This window comes from Natrix helvetica, assembly GCF_964273705.1.
Source record: "Natrix helvetica genome assembly, chromosome: Z".
Taxonomy (NCBI): Eukaryota; Metazoa; Chordata; class Lepidosauria; order Squamata; family Natricidae; genus Natrix; species Natrix helvetica.
Genome location: NC_138554.1, coordinates 112,627,580 through 112,650,594, shown reverse-complemented (window position 1 = coordinate 112,650,594; position 23,015 = coordinate 112,627,580). Strand labels below are relative to the sequence as shown.

The following is a 23,015-nucleotide window of genomic DNA, read 5'->3' as shown; positions in this document are numbered from 1 at the left end:
TGTGATGACAAAAATAGAAAGCTGCGGCTGATCACATCTCTAGGGCAGGCCCCAAATGATAGCAACTGACCTAACCTTAGGTTTGGTTGCCCGAAGCGCTCTCTCCACTGCGAGGAGTCTGAAATACACGGGGTGTGTGTGTGTGTGCAGCGCGGGTGTGACCGAGCCAAGGGGCCAGGAATCCATCAGCTCCGTTGGCCCCAAGAATCACAACGGCCTAAGGGGGGAAGTGAGATGAATGAAAACACACGCACGCGCGCGCGCGCAACATTCCTCCCCTCCCCCGCATCTCTCGGGAGCAGAGCGTGGTGTCATCTTTGTATGGCAGCCAAGAAACGTAAAAAAATGAATGCGTCTTGTCCGAGCCTAGTCCCTCCACACAGCATGACTTCCTCAGACAAGAGGGAGGGCGACTGTGCATTCCTCCCTCCCTCCCTTCTTTCCCTCCCCGCGCACGCTCCGAATGTGCATCCGTAGGAAATTCCCCCCCCCCCCGCAAAAAAAGAGGAAGGCTCGTGGGCATCGCGCGCGAGAGACACGGGAATTTAAGGTCGCCCGCGCTCTACGGACGGCCCATGGTTCTCGTGTGGAGGGAGGAAGAGCGGGGAAGGAGGAGAAAGAGAAGACCGGGGAGTGTAAAGGCCTTCGGTTCTGCGGCCTCTGGCGCGTAGTCGGGCCTTCTCTGAGGAAGGCTTGCAGTGCGCCTGCGTGGAGCGGGCCTTGCTCTCTCGCTCGCTTTATTGCCTCGCTTCGTGGACCGCAGGGTTTCTGCCGCGGCGTTGGCCCGTAACTTCAGACTCGTTCCTGTTGCTTGAGCTGAAAGACTGACGGATAGTGGCCCGGCCGAGCCGGCGCACGGGAGGAACTTCAAAGAAGCTTCTTCATCGCTGTTTTTTTTTCCCTCGCCTCCCCGCCGCCAGCACCACTGGCGCTTCCAGCGGCCATGGGTCCGACATCCCTGTTATGGAGGCGGTACTGGCGGCGGCGGTGGCTGAGTGACTGAAAACCGAGAGTGCTGTGGGGGAGAAGGCAGCGGAGGCCTCGGGGGTCTCCCTGGCGGTGTGTGGTGTCGTGCTGACGGTGTTTTTAACCCTTAGATGGTCTCTAGCGAGCCGTTGTTGCTGCCTGTGTCACTGGAGGGCGAGTTCTCCAATAGCATGAAGGAGATGATCGGCGGCTGCTGCGTGTGCTCCGACGAGAGGGGCTGGGCCGAGAACCCGCTGGTTTACTGCGACGGGCATGGCTGCAATGTCGCAGTGCATCAAGGTGAGTGAGAGGGCCCGCCTCGGCCAACCCCGTTCCGCCGCCCATTTACACGGGCAAGCCGCTTCCTGCGGCCTTCCCTTCCTCCTTCGCCCTCGCCACCCCTTCAGCGTCATCTTAGCCCCGATTGCCCTTTCGGAGTATGTATGCTTATGCACGCTATTGGCTCTCCCCGCCCGATAGCAAAAAGATCGAGTGGCTGCTTGCTCGCAAGCCCAGGCATTGTTTTAGGATCATTATTTAAAAACAAACAAACAGTGGTATTACGTTGTGTGTTGTGCAACAGTTGGGAAAGGCTCGCTTTTCCTTCTGTTCGGGAATTGCTCGTGTCGTCTTAGGTCGCTACTTCCTTATCCTGCATGTGCCTGCCCCTTCCTCCGCCCTCTGGTTAGAAAACAGGCAGGGTGGGAAAAGGGCTGGGCCGTTAGCAAAACAGTCCACGAATGCAGAGTTCGGCGCAGTGGGAAGACCGATTTGCAATTTTCGTTCTCTGCCTCCTAAATTGGAATCCGTTTTCCCGTTGGCACGCCGAGAGAAAGCTTGCTGCTTTCCTCCCGCAGACTTCTCTTCTTAAACGAGACGTGGAACTAGGTAAAGTGTTTGTCCAAGGGAGAGTTAGATATCATGTGACATCCATTCCCCCCCACCCCCACCCGTTTCCCCCTCCCTCTCTTCCACGCTTGCCAAAGTGTCATTAAGCTGGATCGGGTCGGCTGGATAGGAAGACTTCCTGTTTGTGGTAGGAGCTTGATGGAGGAAGGGAGAAAAAGGGCCGCTGTAGAATTACTTAGCCTTTGATGATAGATTTGTTTGGATTACTGGAGGGAGTGCAATTGGCTGGTGCCCAGCTGTGTTGCTGTTTTGCTGGCTATAATGAGCACAGTGTGCATCTGTCTGTATCTTGGTGTTCTTGTTTCTTTTACTTTTGGGAGAAGTTGGGGTCACTTATAACTGTATATCACAGCACAAAAGGTATAAGGGATTTAGTTGTTTTAGAAACATTGTTAGAACTTTTGACAGGGCCTTTTTCTTCCTGCAAACAAAATATTTATATTTTTAATTCTGCATGTATGTATATGTACTCTTTTTGACAGGCTTGCTAAATTTTGACAGCAATCACTAAATAGCAATTTAAAGTCATATCTTCTTGGAGAAAAGAGAAAGATATTAGGACAAATTTTCCAAATAAATGATGTAGAACATTTAAAAAAATGCTGTAGGTACTCTTGATAAGGGATTTAGGGATACAGCATTTTTTTAAAAAAATGTTCTAGGTACTCTTGATAATGAACAAGGTTGAAGAATTGATATTGAAATTTCAGTCTTTATTAATTTTCCAAAAGCCTATATATTTTTAATAGCATGACATTTCATGGTAGGAAATGAGGAAATGATGACCTTATAATATAAATGTGGTGTAGATATGTTTTTTACCCCACCTGAATGAAAATTAAATAGCTTTATCCAAAAACATATTGCTGGGAATTTTCTCAATATTGAGTAATGTGAGAATATATATTACATGTTTTATAAATATCAATGATGCAAATGGTTAGGATTTATGTTTTTTTCCTACAGAGATATTTATTTCACTGTATTTTCTTAATATGTTAATAGTAAATTTGCAATATGTATCATATTTGAGGTGTAATCCAACCATGGGAACTACAGAATAATTAAACAGAAAATACAGTGAGAATGATAGTAACTCTTACAGCATGCTATAATTTGAGTTTTATGTGCTTCAATCATTTTTTGCATACAACAATATTTTTGTGCTGAAAAATACATTTGTATACTATGTTTTTTCAAAATAAGTCCAATTAATAAGTCCAATTAATTTAATTGCAAATAGTTTGTATCCTTAGAAAATAGCATGAAATGTTTGCTCAGTTCATTCATATTTTGGTTTCAAAAATATTATCATGATTTACAGGAAGATTCAAGATTTTTCTAATGAGAATTAAATTGAATTCATTGTAAATGTGAGAATGCATATTAAAAAATCCTTATGAAGTGGCTCTCTAGAGAGATTTTTTGAGAAAGTTCATCTTAAGAATCAGTGATTCCTGTAGCAGGAATTAATTACTTAAGGTAATTAATGGGTGAAGGGAAGAATTTCATTATTGATGAGTAGTTATCCTTCTTTTGATATTCTAATCTTTCATTGTAAGAAAATTAAATAAATTTGAAATGGAAAAAAATTAATATAAGATTGCAGAAATATTGTGGAAATTCAGAACAGTCTGCCTATGCTAGAGTATTGCTGTGGGCTGTCACTTGATACCTATCGCCTGTAAGATGACATATGCAACCCTCAAAATTACATTAAAATGTTTTTTTTAATGTTCAGAAGTTAAAATAGGCAGAATTTTCTCTCCTATCATATCTTATGACATTTTGCTTGAATTCCCAAGTATATTTTGTGACATACAATTTTGGGTAATTTTGATTGGCTTTTTGATCATTTGATGGTTATCATTATTTAGAATGCTGGAGTTTGGAGGAATTGCTTGATTGCCTTTACTCACCTATTCACTACAGTATCCAAAAAAGAACTGGTAGTTGCTTAGTCTCTATTTGAGCACATCTAGTGAAACGGAATCCATTAACCTATCTGTATAATTAGATCCATTATCAAATTACCTTTGCTGTTTGAATTTTTTTCCTAACATGTAGTAGAATTATGCCCTCCTATAACTTAAATCTATTATCCCAAATCTGTACTCTGATATGAAAGAAAACAATCTTAACTTTTTCTATTGTAATATCTTTTGGTATTTTAGGAATGCTATCAGCACCCCTCAGCTGGCTTTCTCATGGCTGAATTTACCCAAGTCCTTAAGTCTTTTCTTCATAGAACATTTTCTATTCCCTTGATCATCCTTGTTGCCTTCTCTGGATCTGTTTCAATTTTTATGAATATTTAAAGTGGTGTGCCCAGAACTGTACAAGTTCTTTAAGTAGTACCTGTGAAAAGCATAATACAGTGGAATGATTATTTGCTATTATTCGGAAATTATATTTCTGTTGGTGCAGTCTAAAGTTGTATTAACTTTTTTGCAACCATATTCCACAGCTGGCTTATATTCAATTTGCAGTTAAGCACTTTATCAAGTACTTTCTCCCATGTACCATGCCAGATAGTCTCTATTCAGTACTTGTGCAGATAATTTTTTTTTCTAAGTAATGAAATTTGCTCTTGTTTCAGTTAGTTCTCATTATTTTACATTCAGCCAATATCTCTTATCTTGCCAAGATTATTTTTTTTTCTGTGTGGTGCCCAAGTGCTGTAGATAAACTATCCAATTTGCTAAGGAATCTTAGTTGCTTGTTGAGTACAATTTTTGAGTCAGCTTTGTATCCCCCTTAATTATATGCCATACAGCCCATGCTTTCAGAATGGGGCAGCTGTAATATATCTGATTAATCATCATCATCATCATCATGCTTTGGTTGCTCATCGGCATGTCACGTGTTATTTTATCTAATGATTTGCTGAAAACATGACATATTATGTACACAGAATTCCCATAATCTATTAAGGAAGTTGCCCAGTCTACATTTCTATATTTATCTATATTTATGTATTTGTCTAACTTTTGATAATTGTTACATAGTTTGCAGGAATCTTATGAAATAATCTATTTACAATAATTTCTTGCAAATATTAAAGGCAGGCTAAACAGATATTAAACTCAGATGTGATATTAGATCTATGTCAGTTTTCTATATCTTTTTTTTTCATTTTGATGATGGACAAAATAATAACTAATCAAAAATAATAACTAAGTATTCCGCCAAAACATCAGTTAGTATCTTAAGTATGATACGAAATTATTCAATTATTCATCCTTCTCTGACTCGGTTTATTCTTTTGTTTTCTGATTCCAATTTCATATTACAATTCCTGGCTACTTGTCTGTATGTTTCTTTTGTAACTTGGATCATTTCCTAATTTATATATCCAGTTTTTATTTTCAAATATTCAATAAAGATGTTGATTTCTAAAGGCAACAGTAGAGATACAAGCACTTTAGCTTTGTGCAATCTAGGCCATTGTCATGTCTGATGTTAGTTTATTATTTGTGCTTACAAAAAGCAGATTTGCTCAACTTACTGATCTTATTTTCATATCAATCTGCCTATCACTTTTCTTATAAAGAGAAGGGTAGCTAGAAATGAAAATACAGTAATATAAAGTTTATGTATAACTGTACAAGTTATGTAAACTTTACTTAGTGGTAAATCCAAATGAATTCACTCCAACTTAATTTTCAAGTTAATATGCAATTGCTATTATGATGCAAAGTGATAAATTAAAACTTTATATTATCTATACAGTGGTACCTTGATACTCAATTGCTTTGAAACTCATCAAATTTAGTACTCAACACATTTTGATGCAAAAATTTAGAACTGGAACTGATAGTTTGTTTGGTATTTAATGCACAAATTGGAACATGTTGTCAGCTGCCTAGTGATGTACTACTTTAATCCTTATGGGAAAAAATTGTTTGGTACTCATTGTTTTTGGTACTCTTTGCACTTCCCAGAACCAATTAACGATGAGTACCAAGGTATCATCAATATAACTAAACTGGATGTTTTTAGTCACATCACAGTTACTTTGCTTTGTGAAATAGTTGGATTTTATGTTGTACAATCGTCATGGACCAGATGTTCCACAATCCATAATCACTAATATGATTTCTATAATCAGTTATACCACTGGCACATGCATTTCAGAGCATTTATATACATGCATGTATACATACATACATACCATATTTTTCGGCCTATAAGACACACCTCCCCCCCCCAAAGGGGTGAAAATCTGGGTGCGTCTTATACACTGAAGGTATTTTTGGCCTCCCAAAACCGCTCTCCCTTCACAAAAATGGATATGCAGAGGGTTTGGGAGACCTGCAAATTGCTTCTAGGGGGCTGGGTTAACCCTAAACCTCCCCTCCCCCCAGCCCCCAAGAGCACTCTACAACCTTCCTAAAGACTATGCATACCCTTTTTTGCTTGCTCTCCCCCCCTTCCCCAGGAGCACTTTGCAGGCCTCTCAAACTCTCTGCATGCCCTGTTTTTCACAAAAAATGAGGTGTGCAGAGGGTTTGGGAGGTCTGCAGAGTGCAAAAACTTTTTTTTTAATTTAGTACTTCAAAATCTTGGTGACTCTTATACTCTGAAAAATACGGCACATACATATATACATACATACATACATACATACATACATACATACATAACTTCAATTTAAAACACAACTAAAAGATGGTGTGTATACAAACCTAAAGGAATAAATAGAATTGGCAGATGTTACTTTCATGATGAAATTTGATAAAGTATATATGGGATAACTTGTTTCTTAGTGCTAGGAATAGCATTCTGTAGTAGCAGCAATACATTGATTATAATAGTTTTATTGTAAGTAGCTAGTTGGAAGGTAAAAGACATGTAGGAATATAGGTTTGTTAGACTTGATTGTTGTACAATGATATTTTGGGACGAATATATACAAGGCATTTTTAAGAATAATAAGCAATATTGTTTAATAGATTATCAGAAACATAAGCATAATAATACTAGTAGACAAAGATGATGCTAAAGCTGCAATTGAGAATAATATTATATATAATTTGAAGACCTGAAAATGAATACATCTTTTTTTTCTTCCTTTGCTTTTTGTACCAGATTGCTTGATTAAAAATCAATCCATTGAATTGAATTTTTTATTCATTATTAGCCTTATGATGGTTTGATTTGCCCATTCAAACATTTGTCTCCATTTTAGCTCAATATTCTTGTGACTTTCAACTTACTCTTTCTTATTCTCACTCTTAGTTTTGTGGTTAAGGCATTAGGCCAGAAACCAGGAAACAGTGAGTTAGGCATAAAGCCAGTTGGGTGACCTTTAACCAATCACTTTCTCTCAGCCCTAGAATGAAGAAAATGGCGCTCCTGAAAAACTTCGCCAAGCTAACAACAATTTCTGAGAATTGGAGACAATTGAACAGAAAAAACCCCAATCCCTAGGAAAATATTAGATTAGGGGAAAAGTTTTAGGTTATTTGCTTTGATAGATCTAAAAAAGAAGCCCTTTGTTGGGGGAATCCTCAATTTAGCAACTTAAAATAAGTTAAAGATGAGGATTTGATTAAAACAATTCCTTTAGTTAGAATTTGTTACATGATATCTATTAACATGCTCTATTAAAAAAAGAACTGATCAAATTGACTTTGAAGGGCAAAAATGTTATCAAAATAATTTTCAAGGTAAAGCACCTTGTTGTATTAGTGTATATAGAATAATTATAAAATTTTAAATAGAATTAATAAGATATTTTTAAATATATATTTAATATTTATAGAGTACTTTCCTTCCTCAATATTTACATAAAAATAAAGTACATAGCAGGTAATTTAATTCAATAGTATATTTTGGGTATAGGTCAGTAATATATTTGCATATATTGGTTTTTGTCCCCAAAACAGCATGCTACGGAATTGTGCAAGTACCCACTGGACCCTGGTTTTGTAGAAAATGTGAATCTCAGGAAAGAGCAGCCAGAGTGGTAAGTCTGAATTAGTCGGTATAATTTACAACATATTTATAACTATTTCTACTGACCGATATATATACTGAAAATGAATTATATTTATCAGGGAATGACAGTTTCTCTTTTATCAGTCAATAGTGGGAGTAAATAAGCATTCTATTTTTATATTTTTGCCTGGATGTTTTAATTAGTTCTAGTTTCAATTTCAAAGTATAGAAAACCAGACAGGGCACAAATTTTTACTTTAAACAATATCATATTATATATTCCATGACTACATTCCTTCCTATCTCCACCCCCCCACCCACCCCTTCAGAGGGGAAAAATGAGTAAAAATGCAATTTTCTTTTTTTTTTGAATATCTGCTACAAATTGAAAAATAATCTAGATGCCAAAGTTTTCTAGCAGCTTGAAAACATGGGAGGTTGCTTCTTCAGCATCTATTAGTTTCTGGTTTTTGCATCAAAACTGAAACTATTATAAATATGTTATGGAAATCTAAGAGAGGCAAATCTACTCTTAGATTTCATTCATTTTATTGCTGTAATTGACATATGGATACTTGGGAGTAAAAATTGCAGTCCCAAAAAATAATTTCTACAAGTATTGTCAGTGCATTCTGACAGTTTATTATTGGAAGTGGTATTAAAAAAAAGCTTATTGTAATTGGAAATATGCATAGAATCTTAAATTCCTATTTTGTTTTATACTTTTTTTTTGAAACGGGCAAAGATGATCCACTTTTTGTGGTAGATCAGACGCTGTAACTTCAAAATGATAGCACTGAATTATGTTTGAAATATGCTAACAAAATTTTAAAGATGCCTGCACTTGTACATCATGCTAAACTATAACTTAATGTAGCATACACAAATAGAATCTCAGCAGGTCTTCTGTTCTGTTTTCCCTTTTTTAGTATATTAATGGGAGAAATAATTGTCTTTTTCTTTATGCAAATTGAGAGTTTGCATAAAGTAGGTCAATTTCAAACTTCTGAAACTGGTTTTTGTAATTATATTACTTAAATATAAACTATAATTCTGAAGTAACTTACATAGCTAAGTGGAAGCTGTTTTCTGATCTGCAGTATTTCACCAATCATATGCCACATAGATGCATTGGTTTTATAGTTTCTAAATTACATAATTCCATTACTGAGAACTGGGTTACTATTATGTTGGGATTACACCAAATTGGGAAATGTTACTTTAGTGCATAATGTAAGATACAATTATAAATATTAGGTTATATTGTAGGATTTGCTATCTATTTTCTAGATTTAAATTTCCTGTGCAAAAGAACAGAGCTCTTCCTTTATTATCTCTCTTTGTCTACTATATAGTACGTTTCTGTAACATTTTCATTGTCTTAGCCTATTATTGGCAATTTATTAGGACATTGACTGGTTTATTTTATTTACCAGATTTATTTAATAATAAATAAGTGAGGATGCAATGAAGCTTAAGAATTCAGTTCAGTTTTGTTGCAATTGATTGCTATTTTTTATATTAGTTACTGTATATGGGTGGTTCAGTGCTGTATTTTTTTCAATTATTTGTTGTCTTGATGGACTTGATATCTACTACATCTTGATGCAGACTAGCACATTGTTTTCTTGTGAGTCAGTTAAGTCCTTTGGTGGCATGCATTTTAGGGTGTGTATATGATATGTTGTGGCAGTATATACTGTATATAGCTTAGCTTTGCTTTAGATGAATTATAGTAGCTTCTTACTCAAGAAACGGATGAAACAATAGGCTGGGTTCACACATCATGCTATGATATGCTTTATTTCACTGTGGGCAAGATTGATTGGGATGTTAGAGCTCAATTCCTGTTCCTTTGGGGACAGTCTGATTGTGGTTAGCAATATGGGCATTGAAAAAGAGCTGAAATGTGGATCTGTATGATCTATATGTATGGTGATGCTGAATACTGCATTCTTTATGGTTTTTCTGCTTTTCAAAAGCTCTTTGCTAAAAGAGAGATGAAACATTTATGGAAATGTATATGGTTTACTAAATCAAGCAATTTTCAGAGAAAGGACAGTAATAATGATTTGGAATGCATGTATGCCTCTCAAGTTTTTTTTAAAATGCATCACTCTTTTATTTTATATAGTTGGATATTTGGGTATTTGATACAATAAATACAGATTTCTGTCTGAGCCTTAGCTTTTATCCATGATTAGAAAATAAACTTTATTTAAATGTGGTAATATCTATAGTTACTGAAATCCATTTTGATTATTTTTGTAAAGCTCTTGAAAGGTTCCTCAACAGGATCAAGGTAACTATTTTTGTAATGGTTTTGTACATTTTCCACACTAATATTTGTTCCACTTCATTTTCTAAGAATAAATTAGAACTGTAAATGTAAACATCCTTATACAGATTAATTTCAGTACCTGAAATATTATTGTAACAATAGATGTCCAAGTTTGCAAGGAGAATGCTGAATTAGTTCCATTCTGACCTATTTTTAATTGCCATCGTTTTCATTTAGATAGTCTTTAGTCAAGAAGTACTTGTCAATATTAATCTGTTTTGCTTGTAACTAGTTCTTGATTTAACTTTTATATATATCATGAGTGTCAAGCTCGCCATGTCACGTTGTCACGTGATGTATCACAATGTTTTTCCCTTCGTGGAACTGGGGTGTATGTGGCCTGGGGTGTGGGACGCATCTGGTTCGATGGCTGCCAGTTTGATACATCTGATATACATGGTTTGATTTTAAATTCTGTTCCATGTTTTTATTACATATATTATTGTTCATACAATTATGCAGAATCCTGCTCAGAACCTTCTAGAGCTCATGTGTTACTTGGTTGGAAAGTCCATCCCTTAAATATGTCACTCAACAAGGTATGGCTCCTGCCAAGCTTTTTGAATGCTTTAACCATCATAGTATTTGCATATTTATACTTGAAATTATTATTTCTCTACTTTGCATACATTCTTCCTTTTAAAAACTTTTTTTCCTTAACATTTTAAAAATTATCTTCAAAACTCCATAGATACTTTTATCAGGACAGGAGATCCTTCTATTGCAAGCTTTCAGTGTCATGACTCTCAGGGACTCATTTACTTGTCAGCATTGTTAAACATTTATTAAACAGGCTCATCAAAATCATTCTTTTAGTTTGTGAGTCTCTCTTTGAACTTCCTGAAACAAGCATTAAGGGTAGTAGAATCCAAAGCTATCGTAACTCCTTTGTTCTTCTTTATGCCTCCTACCATATCTCCAAAATTGCCTGGCAGCTTCCTTGTCTGAGAGATCTGCTGATCTCCGCCTCCTGTAGAAAACACTTAATGTCTGTGTTGCACTATTGTTAGCCCCCCCAAATTCCTCTTTGAGATATGAAACTTTCTAAGAGGCCTACCCTGCCTCATTCCAGCCAGAACCAAAAAAAAAAAAAAAAATTGGAACCACACAAACTAGGGTCCTCTTAACCTCTGGGGCCCAAAGCTTGGGGGAACAGCTAGGTCTTAAGAAAGGCTAATAGGGTCAAACTATCTGGATCTCCCAAGGGAATGCTGTTCCATAAGGCAGGCAGTATGATAGGATTATCTTTATCCATAAAGTTATTTCCTTCCAAAACCAGTCTTAATCTTCCACCTGAATCACAACATTATATTGCCACCTTTTGCTAATCACTCAAGTCACTGAAAGTTTTTGGATATCTACAATATTCTCATATTTTATTTAGAGTACAAGATATTCTTTTGCTGGAAGCAAATTTTATTTCTGGTTTTTCTGTGGCATTTAAAGGCCATAGATAATTAATCCCTTAGCATTCTCCAAATGGAGGTGGCGATCATATTTTGTTGTGTTAGCAAAACAGCCATGTCTCCTTTTTACTTGTGCTCACTTTTCAAAACGGATGGTAGCATTATCATTATTCCCCTATGGTGATTCCATAATGAACTTATGCTGGGTAACCACATGGGTCCAGTCTTCTCCTTTTCATATACTTCTGTAGACTGCACCTCTATTCCTACAGAATTGCAAGCTTTGGAAGGGCTATTCCTACTGTGGCAAGACTCTCTTCTAGGTAAGATGTTAGGAATCCATCTGTGTGAATCTCACAGACAACAGTGAAAAACTGGTTGCTTAGCAATCAGTTCAGTTCTTTGATTGGTTGTCTGTGAATTTACACAACCCACCCTACTACTCCACTAGGTGTCAGATGACTATTGTTGCTTTGGTTCTGCTGCATCAGTTTTAGCAACTCAAGGGACTTGGTAGAACCTTGAGACTTTGTACAGGGACATAAGCCTTGAATGTGAAATTGTAAAAATTATTTAAAGAATTATTGTAATTAGAGGAATGTAAGTAATTCATAGCCACTGTCTCATGGAAAAGTAGATCTGTATTTAATAATATAGTATGTGGAAAGAGAAACTCAATACAAGTAGTATTAGGAAGGAATAGGAAATACAATGGGGTCTTGATTGCATTTGTATAAATCTCTACTGTATGGGATGATTACACCTAGCAAACAATTTACAGTTTGAGTAAATGTGTATATATGTCTAGATTAAAATGCTGATAGCCCTCATCTAGTGACTATAATTGGGCCTGGCAACTTGTTTATTAAGTGAAGTGATCACTAAGTGAAATTGTCACTATTCATGATCTTATTTCAGCTTTCCTTTCCTTTCCTTTGCACTCCACAGTTGTAAATATGAAAATCACTTGTAAAATTACTTTTTTCATCATTGTTGTAACTGCAAATGGTCATTGTATGAGACAGTTATTAAATGAGGACTACCTGTATTGTATAACTATCCATCTTATGGCACATCTCCATGTGGTTCATAACTGATAGACTACAAAAACTAACCATAGTTATACAAAGTATAAACCTGGAGTCTCAGACATTCTGTTACCCATCCATAGGCTCCCCCTGCACTATATCCCAGTGCATGTCAGAAAGAACAAAAGGAGTCAGATTCCTTCAGCAGAGGATCTTCACCAAGCGGAAGTCTGAGCCTTGTATTTGGGGCTAGAATTCTAGATCACTGTAATCATATTTATCTCTTGAAACAAAAGTAATTAGCATATTTTAACAATACAATGTTCAGTTTTATTAAGATGTACTTTAGAATTATCCTCACATTTTAAACTAGCAGGTATATCTAGCTTTCCAAGAGTATCATAGAACGTTCTTTCATTAAATAGTTGCTGTTAAGAGTATGATTTGTTAGGCTGGATGAAAATTAATTTTATTAAGATTCAATGTAGGTGACAAACATGAAAATGGAAGTTTAAAATAAATACAAATTTAATTTAATTATTCAGTACTTTTTATCTAGTCTTCTAAAAATCTTGCTTTTTCAAAGCTAAACTTCCTTACTTCTCTTCAATATGTCAATTTCTCCATTTTATTTTGCTTAACACTATTTTTCTTTTTCCATTTACTTCTTGGGTCACATAGCTTCCTTTTCCTATAATATTGTATTATCTACATTAGACTTGCAGAACTTCTAGAGAGGAAAAAGTCATTGAGAAATTAAAACTAATCACGCGTCACAAAGGAATACCTGGCATGCCAATCAGCTGTTTTGCAGCTAGTAGCACAGTGATAGGGAGGGTGCTGGTAATGTTGATGAGCCTTGGAGGTGTTGAGATGCTCAGTAGTGTGTCTTGGTGGGTCCTGGCAATGGGAACATTGGCAGCAGGGGATTTAATGAATTTCAGAAAATTCCAACAGGCCCCACAAAGCTATTTGGCTGGCAAATCCCATGTTGTGCAGACTTACTCGTCTTATAGATGCTATAGTGTGATTCCCAAATGCCACATACCTGGCACACCAAAGAGCAAGAATCATGTGCATTTCAAAAAGGCCTCTTTAATACTAGTCTGAGAAAAAAGTAAATTCCCAGTCAAACTCCTAGTAAGTTAATTAAGGTGGAGTCTCTTTCAGATGTTTCCTTTGCCTGACCCTTATATCTTGGCTGTATTACCTTTTTTTACCTAAACTGTACTTGTCTTCCTTCACTTTCTTTTGAGTTTGTGAGCATTCTCTTTTACTGGGCAATGGTAATAAAGTCTGACCTTTCCTTTTTCTCTTTGAAATATTCCTGACTAAGTGGAAAAAATGAAAATGAAATAAATATTAGGTATGAGAAAGTGCAAAGGAAAATGTCTGTGGCTGAAGTGCACCTGCAATAATCATTATCTACAATTTACCCTGTGGAGAGTTTCTTCCCCATTGCAGATACAATGAATTATTCCTTTCATCGCTTCCAGTGTACATTGGTGTGGTTGTCTGAAAAAGATTGGAATTGTAGATTTGAGGGATATATATTTGGGGATGATTGTTATACAATATGAAGATACTGTGTTTTTATTTCAAAATATGGAAGATGAAGAGATAAATATCTAAGAGATCTCAAAATGCTTTACACTGGTGTCTTCACTGAAGTTTTTCTTATGCAGAAGCATTTGCAGTAATCTGTCTTACGTTGGAGTTGTGTACACACAGAACTAAAAGACTTAAGAAGTTTTTCTCATCTCCTATGGATCAATGTACATTCATATGGAACTAGTAACAATAATGGGAAAATATGGAACTCTGATTAAGGCAAAGGAAGTTTTTTAATGCATGAAAAATTCTCTTTACTTTCCTTAACTGGAAAATCTAAATTACAAGTTAAAGATATTTCATACAATATGTTTTTCTTATTTTGCTGTTCATAATTGTGTTTATTTTCCTTTAGAAATGTGAGTTGTGCCCTCATAAAGATGGTGCGTTAAAGCGGACTGATGGTGGGGGTAAGTATTTAAAAACTTTTCTTTCAAATTCTTTGCTTATGAAATTACATTTTATGTAACTGCTTACCTCTTTTTCTTTAGTTCTGTTTTTGGACATATATAAACATGTCTAGAAGTGAAACATCTTGAATGGTATATGCGATGCTTGGCTTGATTGTTCTATTATTCTATCTGAATGTTATTTTAGTTCCTTTATATTTAAGCTTTTAAACTCTTAAACCTGGTCAGAGTAATTTTTGTGAGTTGAACAGCCATATAAATCAAATTAAAAAAGAAATAATACAATTAACTGGTATTATGAGTGGTAAAAGCTTTTAGGTTGCAATCTATACATTTTTTGAGACAATAAAAATCTTTTAAATTTTTGTATATCATTAATTGTATTTGATAATGTAAATGTTCATCAGTATAACATATGTTTAATTTTACATATATGGGCATGAATTTGAGAAAATCATTTTCTTCCTTAATTCATATCTTCTTACACATGGTAAATAAGAATAGTATTATGTTAGAGGGCTGTATATATATATATATTGTACTCTGAACTGATGCTGAAATTCTTTAGTAAACTTTATAATTCCATCTGAAGCTTTAATTTACTACTCTCAAGTTGCATGTGTAAAATGAGGTGCAACTATTCAGTGATGCAGTAATGTAAAACTACTTTAAAATTATTATCTTCCGCTTCTGCTTTGCCAAATTGTGGAAAGAAATGAAAATCTTTCTTTTCCTACAAACTGATCCTTACAAATGCAAATAAATTTAGGTTTGCTTTTTAAATATAAATTTCATAACTAAGCACTTAGCTCTGCAAATTTGTCTTAACTTCCCATTTAAAAATCTATAGCATACTTCGTAATTACAACTACTTCAGTATAAAAATAGCAATGCTAATTTAAAGCCAAACATAATAAACTATGTAGCAATTTTGTAGAACAATAGAAATGTAAATCAGGCTCTGATGTTACTAAACCCTGGTAGAATAGTAGTTTTTGTTTAATGTCTGAAATAAAGAAAGAAGGAGTATAATCATCATAAAGTGGAAACATAGTTGCAGTGCCACTGCTGAGAAGGCCTTATACCATGTAGCAAATACTTGAGTAGTGAAGAATTTGTAAGTGGTTCACTTTGCAAAAATTGGACTTTTAGCATTTTCTAATTTAAATTAATTTAGCAGGATTATAAAAAATATTTTTACTAACTTATTGAGTGCAGAATTCGTTTTCTTACTTCAGATTTCTCTTGTCATGGCTTCCTGAAATATAAGGCATTTAATACACCTGTTTATGTATTTTACATACCGTGTTTCCCCAAAAATATGACATGTCCTGATAATAAGGCCATGCCACATTTTTCTGGTGGGCAAAAATATAAGCCCTTCCCTGCAAATAAGCCCCCTGGACAACCACACCCCTCCGGCCAGGCAGAGCTCCGCTCACCAACCATAGCACTATCCTTAAGATGCCAAGCTGCGGGAACTGGGGGTGGGTGGGAGCAAAGGTGATCGGGTTGCTTGGCGCCTTTGGGATACCCCTGGGTTGGTGAGTGGTGCTGTGTCCAGCTGGAGAGGGTGGTTGCTCCCAAAGAGCCAGGCACAGCCTCAGGGGGGAACGGCTATGTTGCGCTGTTGTAACAGCGCAACACAGCAGCTATGAAGCAACCACGCTCATGAGCAGCCACCCGGCAAACCCCCTTTCCAGCCAGTCACAGCACCATTCACTGACATAGGGGTATCGCCAAGCCGTGTGAGCGCCTGTTCGCCGCTGCCCGGCTCCCGTGACTTGGCGCCTTCAAAATGCCAGTGAATGGTGCTCGGCATGGCTGGAGAGGGGGGTTGCGCGAGCGGCTTTTCACTCTCAGGCCTCCCAGCCTCACGATGCCCTGGCTCAGCTCTCCCTGCTGAACCAGGGTACCTCCTCTGCCACCTGCCGCCATCCCAGTATGGCTTTTTCGGCAGCTTCCAAACCGAGCCTTCTGGCAGTGGCCCCTCTGGGCGTATGCACATGCATTTCGAAGGCGCCAAGCCATGGGAGCCGGGTAGCAGCAAACAGGCGCTCAAACGGCTTGGTGATATCCCTAGATGAATGGCGCTGTGCTCAGCTGGAAAGGAGATTTGCTGGGTGGCTGCTCGTGAGAGTGGTCGCTTCATGGCTGCTATGTTGCGCTGTTGCGACAGCGCAATCCAGCCGTTTGCCCCTGAGGCTGTGCCCGACTCTTTGGGAGCCCACTCGCAAGAGAGCAGCCGCCCGGCCACCCCAAAACAATAAGCCCTCCCTTGATAATAAGGCCCAAGCCATATTTTGTGGGTCAAAAGAAAATAAGACCCTGCCTTATTTTCGGGGAAACACGATATGTGTGTTTGAGTGATACACACACACACACACACACACACACACACACCTCTATTGACTCATATGCATATGATATATTTACATTGTTTAGCTCCTAGGTTTGTAATTATATTGCTTTGCTTTAGTGGTTATAGTACAGAACTTGTAAATTTTTAATTTTATTATATAAGACTTCAAAATGTGCTTTTTTAGAAGAAGCCAGCCTTTTTCATAATTACTTTTTGTTTGTTTAGTGATTTATTAGCATGACATTTTTTTCATGAATTCATATATGGATTAAAGGTTGGATGTTTACACAAATTCTATCTTTGAATAAAAGGTTGATGGTGTTTTTTAATACTGCTTTTAAGAATTTTCACTTAAACTTCGCTGTTTGTGTGTGCAATGTTGCTACTACACGAATAAATCCTTAGTTAATGCTTGAGTAGATGCTATGATGAATGTTGTAATTGTAATCAGTTACAATGGAAGAACACAAGCACCAGGTTTTCTGATAAATACCATATTTTTCAGATTATAAAATGCACCGGAGTATAAGACGCATCAAGATTTTGAAGAGATAATTTTTTAAAAAGTTTTTGCCCTTCCCAGCCCTCAGGAGCACCCTACAGGCCTCAGAACCCTCTTCATGCCCCGTTTTTTTTTTTGGTGAAAAAAAGGGCATGCAGATAGTTTGAGAGGCCTGCAAAGTGCTCCTGCGGGCTGGGCAGGGCAAAAACAATAAAAAAACAGCCTGTTTTTTGTGAAAATTGGTCCGTTTTTTTGCAAAAAATGGGGCATGCAGAGAGTTTGGAAGGCTTGCAGAGTGCTCCTGGGGGCTTGGGAAGACAAAAACACCCCCATTTTTGTGAAAAATGGGCCCGTTTTCACTCGTTTTTAACCCTCCCCACAGCCCCCAGGAACACTCTACAGGCCTCCCAAACCTCTGCACGTCTCATTTTTTGTGAAAAACGGGATGCGTGGGGCAGGATTTCAGGAGGCCAAAAATGCTGTATTTAGTGTATAAGACGCACCCAGATTTTCACCCTCTTTTTTTGGGGGGGGAAGTGCGTCTTATACTCTGAAAATACGGTAAGATGACTTTCCCTCTGGATTCTATGGATACAGTAGATTTTTTCGAATGGTTTCTGCTGCTCTACTGAAAACTCTAGTTGATTTCTAGAAAGCACTTAAGGGTAAAGACATATGATGGTCATGGAGAAGACTTACAATAATCTGATGTCTTCTGCATGCTTTATTTATAATTCCCTTGATCCTTTCATACCTATCATAATCTAGATGCGATATAAACTGTAAACTGAAATAAAAAGGATAACTCATTTTTGACATTTGCTTTAGAAAATGTACTCTTGTGAATAGTCTGATATGTTAGATTCTTTTTAAAAGTGAGAACAGGTAAAATGGAAAGGTAAAATAAAAGTTGAGGCAAGTCAAGCTGAGCATGGGTTTAAATCTATGTTAAGGGTTATTCTTTTGAAATGATAGCGAATGCATTTATTATTATCATTCTAGCCTACCTCCAAAGTGTTTAGAAAGTGAAATGGCATTATTTAAAAACAAATTATCTTCCATTATGTTTCTCACAGGAGGTATGGTGAGTTCTTTTGTGATGATAGGGAAATCTAGCTGAGTAGATTTCTGCCAAGATTATGATTACTTTCTGCCCTCTCTTCAGAAAATTTTACCATGGACCAACTGATGGTAATGATCCTCTTGGGCAAGGAAAGCAGGTCCATCCAAAGAATCTTGTATGTTAATGAGTAAAGTTGTTTGGTGATTATAATCTGCCTTTTTTTTAAAACCACCTTTTATCTGTCCAATGCCATCTAGTGGAGCTTTAGTGAGCTGCAGACAATGTGTTCAACCTATCTAACTTGATGTTTACTTTTGAGATTTTTCTAGAGATACTCATTTATTAGTGTGTTTTCTGTAACTTACATGGATAGTATTTTATGCTATATGCTTGCTGTGTGTGTGTTTGTGTGTATGTGTCTCCGTGTCTCCTAAGAGATACATATTTGCCATCTTTGGCTGCAAACAAATTTTAAAATAAATATAATTAATCTATCAAACATTGCATTATTTATTCATGTTAATAATTTTGTATTATTAGAAGAGATACTCTAAACCTTTAGAAATATCTTCAGAAGTCTCTTCTTAATTATGCATGGCTAAACATGAAAATCATTCCTAGCTTTTCCTAGATGTCCCAAAGAGGCAACTAGACTTACTGGTTTTTCTTTGAAGACGTTTCGCTTCTCATCCAAGAAGCTTCTTCAGCTCTAGGCTTTTTTTCCTAGGAAAAAAAATTAACAACAAAATTGTTACACATTGTTTTATGTGTTTTGAATCACCATCAGATTAAAATCTTGAAAAATTGTAAACTATCCTAAAGATAAAGGACAGATATCTAGTGTGCAGAATTGCTAAATATGAATGTAGGATGCATCTTGATGATTTGTTTGTAATTGTTCTTAGACAGTGATGACTTCGCACCTTTTGTGTGCTTAGTTACTATCCTTCAACTTTCAGTAAATTGTTTCACTTAATCTTGTAGTATTGCATAATTATTTTTCATCTGAGGAACTAGCAAAAGCATCTTAATCTTTTTTGTATAACATTTAACTCTAATTTAAAATCCAAAAGGTTTTTGTAGTTGATAATATATAGCCAGATTTCAACAACAAATAATCATTATGTACATGTCGGTTTGTTACTCTTGTTCCAGCTTGCATATTTCGAATGCCTTTTCTTGTTTAACTATCCTTAATTATGGCAATTTAAAGACAAAATTAGTATCCATATAGCATGCTTTTCTTTTTATAATGTTTTCTTTTTATATAATGCAGAGTCTCCGTTGTAAAGGAAACTTATAAATTAGTTGAAAAGAGAAATCTAGCCTTTCCCCCTCGTGTGTGTGTGTGTGTGTGTGTGTGTGTGTGTGTTTGTGTATGTATTGCTTTGTGATAAACTTGTTTTTAATTTGTTTGGAAGCCTACAGTATACACAGTGAAGTTATTTAGTTTTGTTAAATGTAAAGGCTTTGTTGGGATTGAAATCTACTCCAACTGGATGATGATCAGGAATGCTGTAGAACAGCATTCTTTGTTAGTTTTATAGCAGGATTTCTGAAAAGCATCTGCTTAGTTGAAAGTCAACTTAATGCAATAGTTTTGTTGTCATTTTTTAAGATTTGACTGGGGATCTCCTAGCTTATAAAAAAGTCACACATAGCTTTTGAGTCAGCATTTTTCTAAACCTGAGCTCCCTTAAATCTACTTTATACTTTTATTTATAAGAATCCTAGTGCAAAATTAGGATGCTAAACTGTTGTCTTTAGAAAACACACACACACACACACACACACGTGTGTGTGTGTATGTATGTTTATTTTTTAATATTTAATAAAAATTCTCCATGTTGAGTTTCAAGGGGCTAGGTTTGCCATGTAGTAGGTTTTGATGTAAACTAACTAATGTAAACTTATTTTGAAAAAGTTCCTATTTTCAAAAGTAGCATTTTAAATGTTGGGAGACTTGTAACTTTGTAACTTTATTGTTTATATAGTCAACATAGGCATTCACCTTATGTATGAATAAAATTGGATTAAGCCTCTCTGTTTTTTTGTGAAGATTTATAAACAAAGTAAGGCATCCCATCACAGGACATGTAGAAAAAAAATTATAGATTTTGATAGACTGTATAGCTTTAAGCATTATTCTTGGAACTGTTTGTAAATACACCATTGCACATTTAAACATACCAGTAGCACTTTTTCTTAAAGCCTAAAAGAGCTACTGTAAAAACATGAAATAGTGGTGAACAGTGTGGAATTGATCAGTATTTTTCACATTAATTGATTAAGTGGACTTCATTTGTCATCTTCAGATATTCCTATTAGACTTTATGACCAGATTGTAATGATTAATCAAAATATAGATAAATGTAGATACTCAAAGCAATAAAACATACATTTCAATATCAATGATTTCAGGATTGCTTTTAATATTTCTTGTAATCTGCAAAACAATAAGAAAGGATCAGGTTTAACTAATTTTAGATTCATTTATAGCTATATCCTGCAAGATCCTATATTCATTTATTTGTTTGTTTATTTAGTTAATTAGTTTTATACCATCCATCACTACCAAGCAACTCTTGGTGGCTTACAACACCATAAATAAAGGGAAAAAAATCAGAATTAAAACATTAGACATTAAAAATTAAAATCTTAAAACAAATGTTTTAATCTTCTGTTAATCTACTAGCTATTTGGATCCTTCTTCTGGGATCCAAGCCAGGTTTTCAGGTTTCTTTGGAAGAATAAGAGGCTACAGGCGCATTTCACCTTAAGGGGGATTATATTCCAAAGGCTGTACTAGCCAAGACTGCAATCTGCTCTTCAAGCAGGAATCTTGAGTCTAGAATCATGATGGCAAATCTATGGCACGTGTGCCACAGATGGCACGTGGAGCCATTTCTGAGGGCACGCAAGGCATTGCCCTGTCAGCTCCAGCGCGCATGTACGCGTTGGCCAGATGATTTTCAGCCTTGATTTTTGCCACTTTTTGCTCTCCGAAGGCTTCTCTGAAGCCTCCGGAGGGCAAAAAACCGCCCAACATAGAACCAAAAGTTTGGGAACTTCTGGAAGCTTCATGCACGCACTAGCCAGATGATTTTTGGCTTTGAATTTTGGCCATTTTTCACTCCCTGGAAGCATTCTTGAAGCCTCCATAGGGCGAAAAACCATCCAAGGTGTAAACTGGAAATTCGGGAACAGACTTCTGGTTTGCACATTGGGCTGTTTTCTGCCCTCTGGAGGCTTCAGGAAGACAAAAACAGCCTAACAGGCAACCCGGAAGTCGGTTCCCGAACTTCTGGTTTGCATGTTGGGCTGTTTTTTGCCCTCCAGAGGCCCTCAGGGAAGCCTCCGGAGGGAGAAAAATGGCCCAATGGGCAACCCGGAAGTCTGTTCCTGAACTTCTGGTTTGCGTGCTGGGCCATTTTTTGCCCTCCCCAGGCTCCTAGAAAGGCTCGGAAGTCAGAAAATGGGCCGTTTCCAGCCTCTGGGGGGCAGGGCAGGGCATTTTCACCATCCTTAGGCTTCTAGAAAGCATGTGGAAGAGGGGGGAGCTATGCGCTCATGCGCAGGGGACATGGTGTGGGGGGCCCTTAAATTATGGGGGTGGGCATGCGAGCACACGCGATAGCATGCACGTTCATCCTTTGGCACCCGAGACAAAAAAGGTTTGCCATCATTGGTCTCGAAGGACCTCTAATTGACACTGGGTTTGTCTGGGGAAGTACAATCTATTAAACTCCTGGTTTCTGAGGCTCCATGTACTCAAAGTCACTATGTCTTACCAGGGTTCAGCTAAAGCAATGGTGAAACTTTACTACCGGTTCTGTGGGCCTGGCTTGGTGTAGTAGGGGAAGGATCCTGCAAAATCTCTATTCCCACCCCACTCCAGGGGAAGGATACTGCAAAATCCCCATTCTTTCCCCACTCCTGGGGGAAGAATATTTTAAAATTTCCATTCCCATCCCACTCTGGAGCCAGCCAGAGGTAGTATTTCCAGGTTTTCTGAACTACTCAAAATTTCAGCTGTTGGTTCTCAAGAACCTGCTGAATTTCATCCAAAGCTAAAGCTTGTGGTTCCCCATTCAGGCCCCCACAGCCTCTATGCACCATGAGAGGGCAGCACTAGTAACACTTGTATCACCTTAGACGGAGACACAAAGTTGAGTATCATCGGTATACTGATGATATATTATCCCATGGTATTGGATGATCCCACCCAATGGCTTCATGTAGATCTTTAAAAAGAGCAGAGAGAACACTGAGCTCTGTGCTATGCCACAAAGAACAGCCGGAGACTAAATCTCTCACTCTTTATTTGTTAATATGGCTAGATGCAGGACTCTGTGATCAAATCCACTGAGATTCAGTGTGGAGAAAATATCAGCATGTTTAGGAATTCTTTAAATGTTTAAATATTTTTCTTAAACTAGATGCATAAGATCAGTATAAATAGAATGATTTGTTA

The 23,015-nt window shown here is 37.0% G+C and overlaps 1 protein-coding gene across 5 annotated transcripts in view; it reads left to right on the top strand.

Annotated features, from left to right (window-relative positions):
• Nucleotides 1-471: 471 nt before the first annotated feature.
• The window catches only part of MLLT10 (MLLT10 histone lysine methyltransferase DOT1L cofactor), a 149,477-nt gene continuing 126,933 nt past the window's right edge, over nt 472-23,015 (top strand). For 2 of the 5 annotated variants that reach the window (XM_081971672.1, XM_081971670.1), the window contains exons 1-3: nt 472-1,266; nt 7,767-7,846; nt 14,560-14,614. In XM_081971672.1, coding sequence (XP_081827798.1) covers nt 1,098-1,266; nt 7,767-7,846; nt 14,560-14,614 — 304 coding nt within the window. In that variant the 5' untranslated portion in view covers nt 472-1,097. Of the gene's footprint in view, nt 1,267-1,683; nt 1,855-7,766; nt 7,847-14,559; nt 14,615-23,015 lie in introns of those variants that run through there. The other 3 variants (XM_081971674.1, XM_081971673.1, XM_081971671.1) reach the window with 2 other exon arrangements.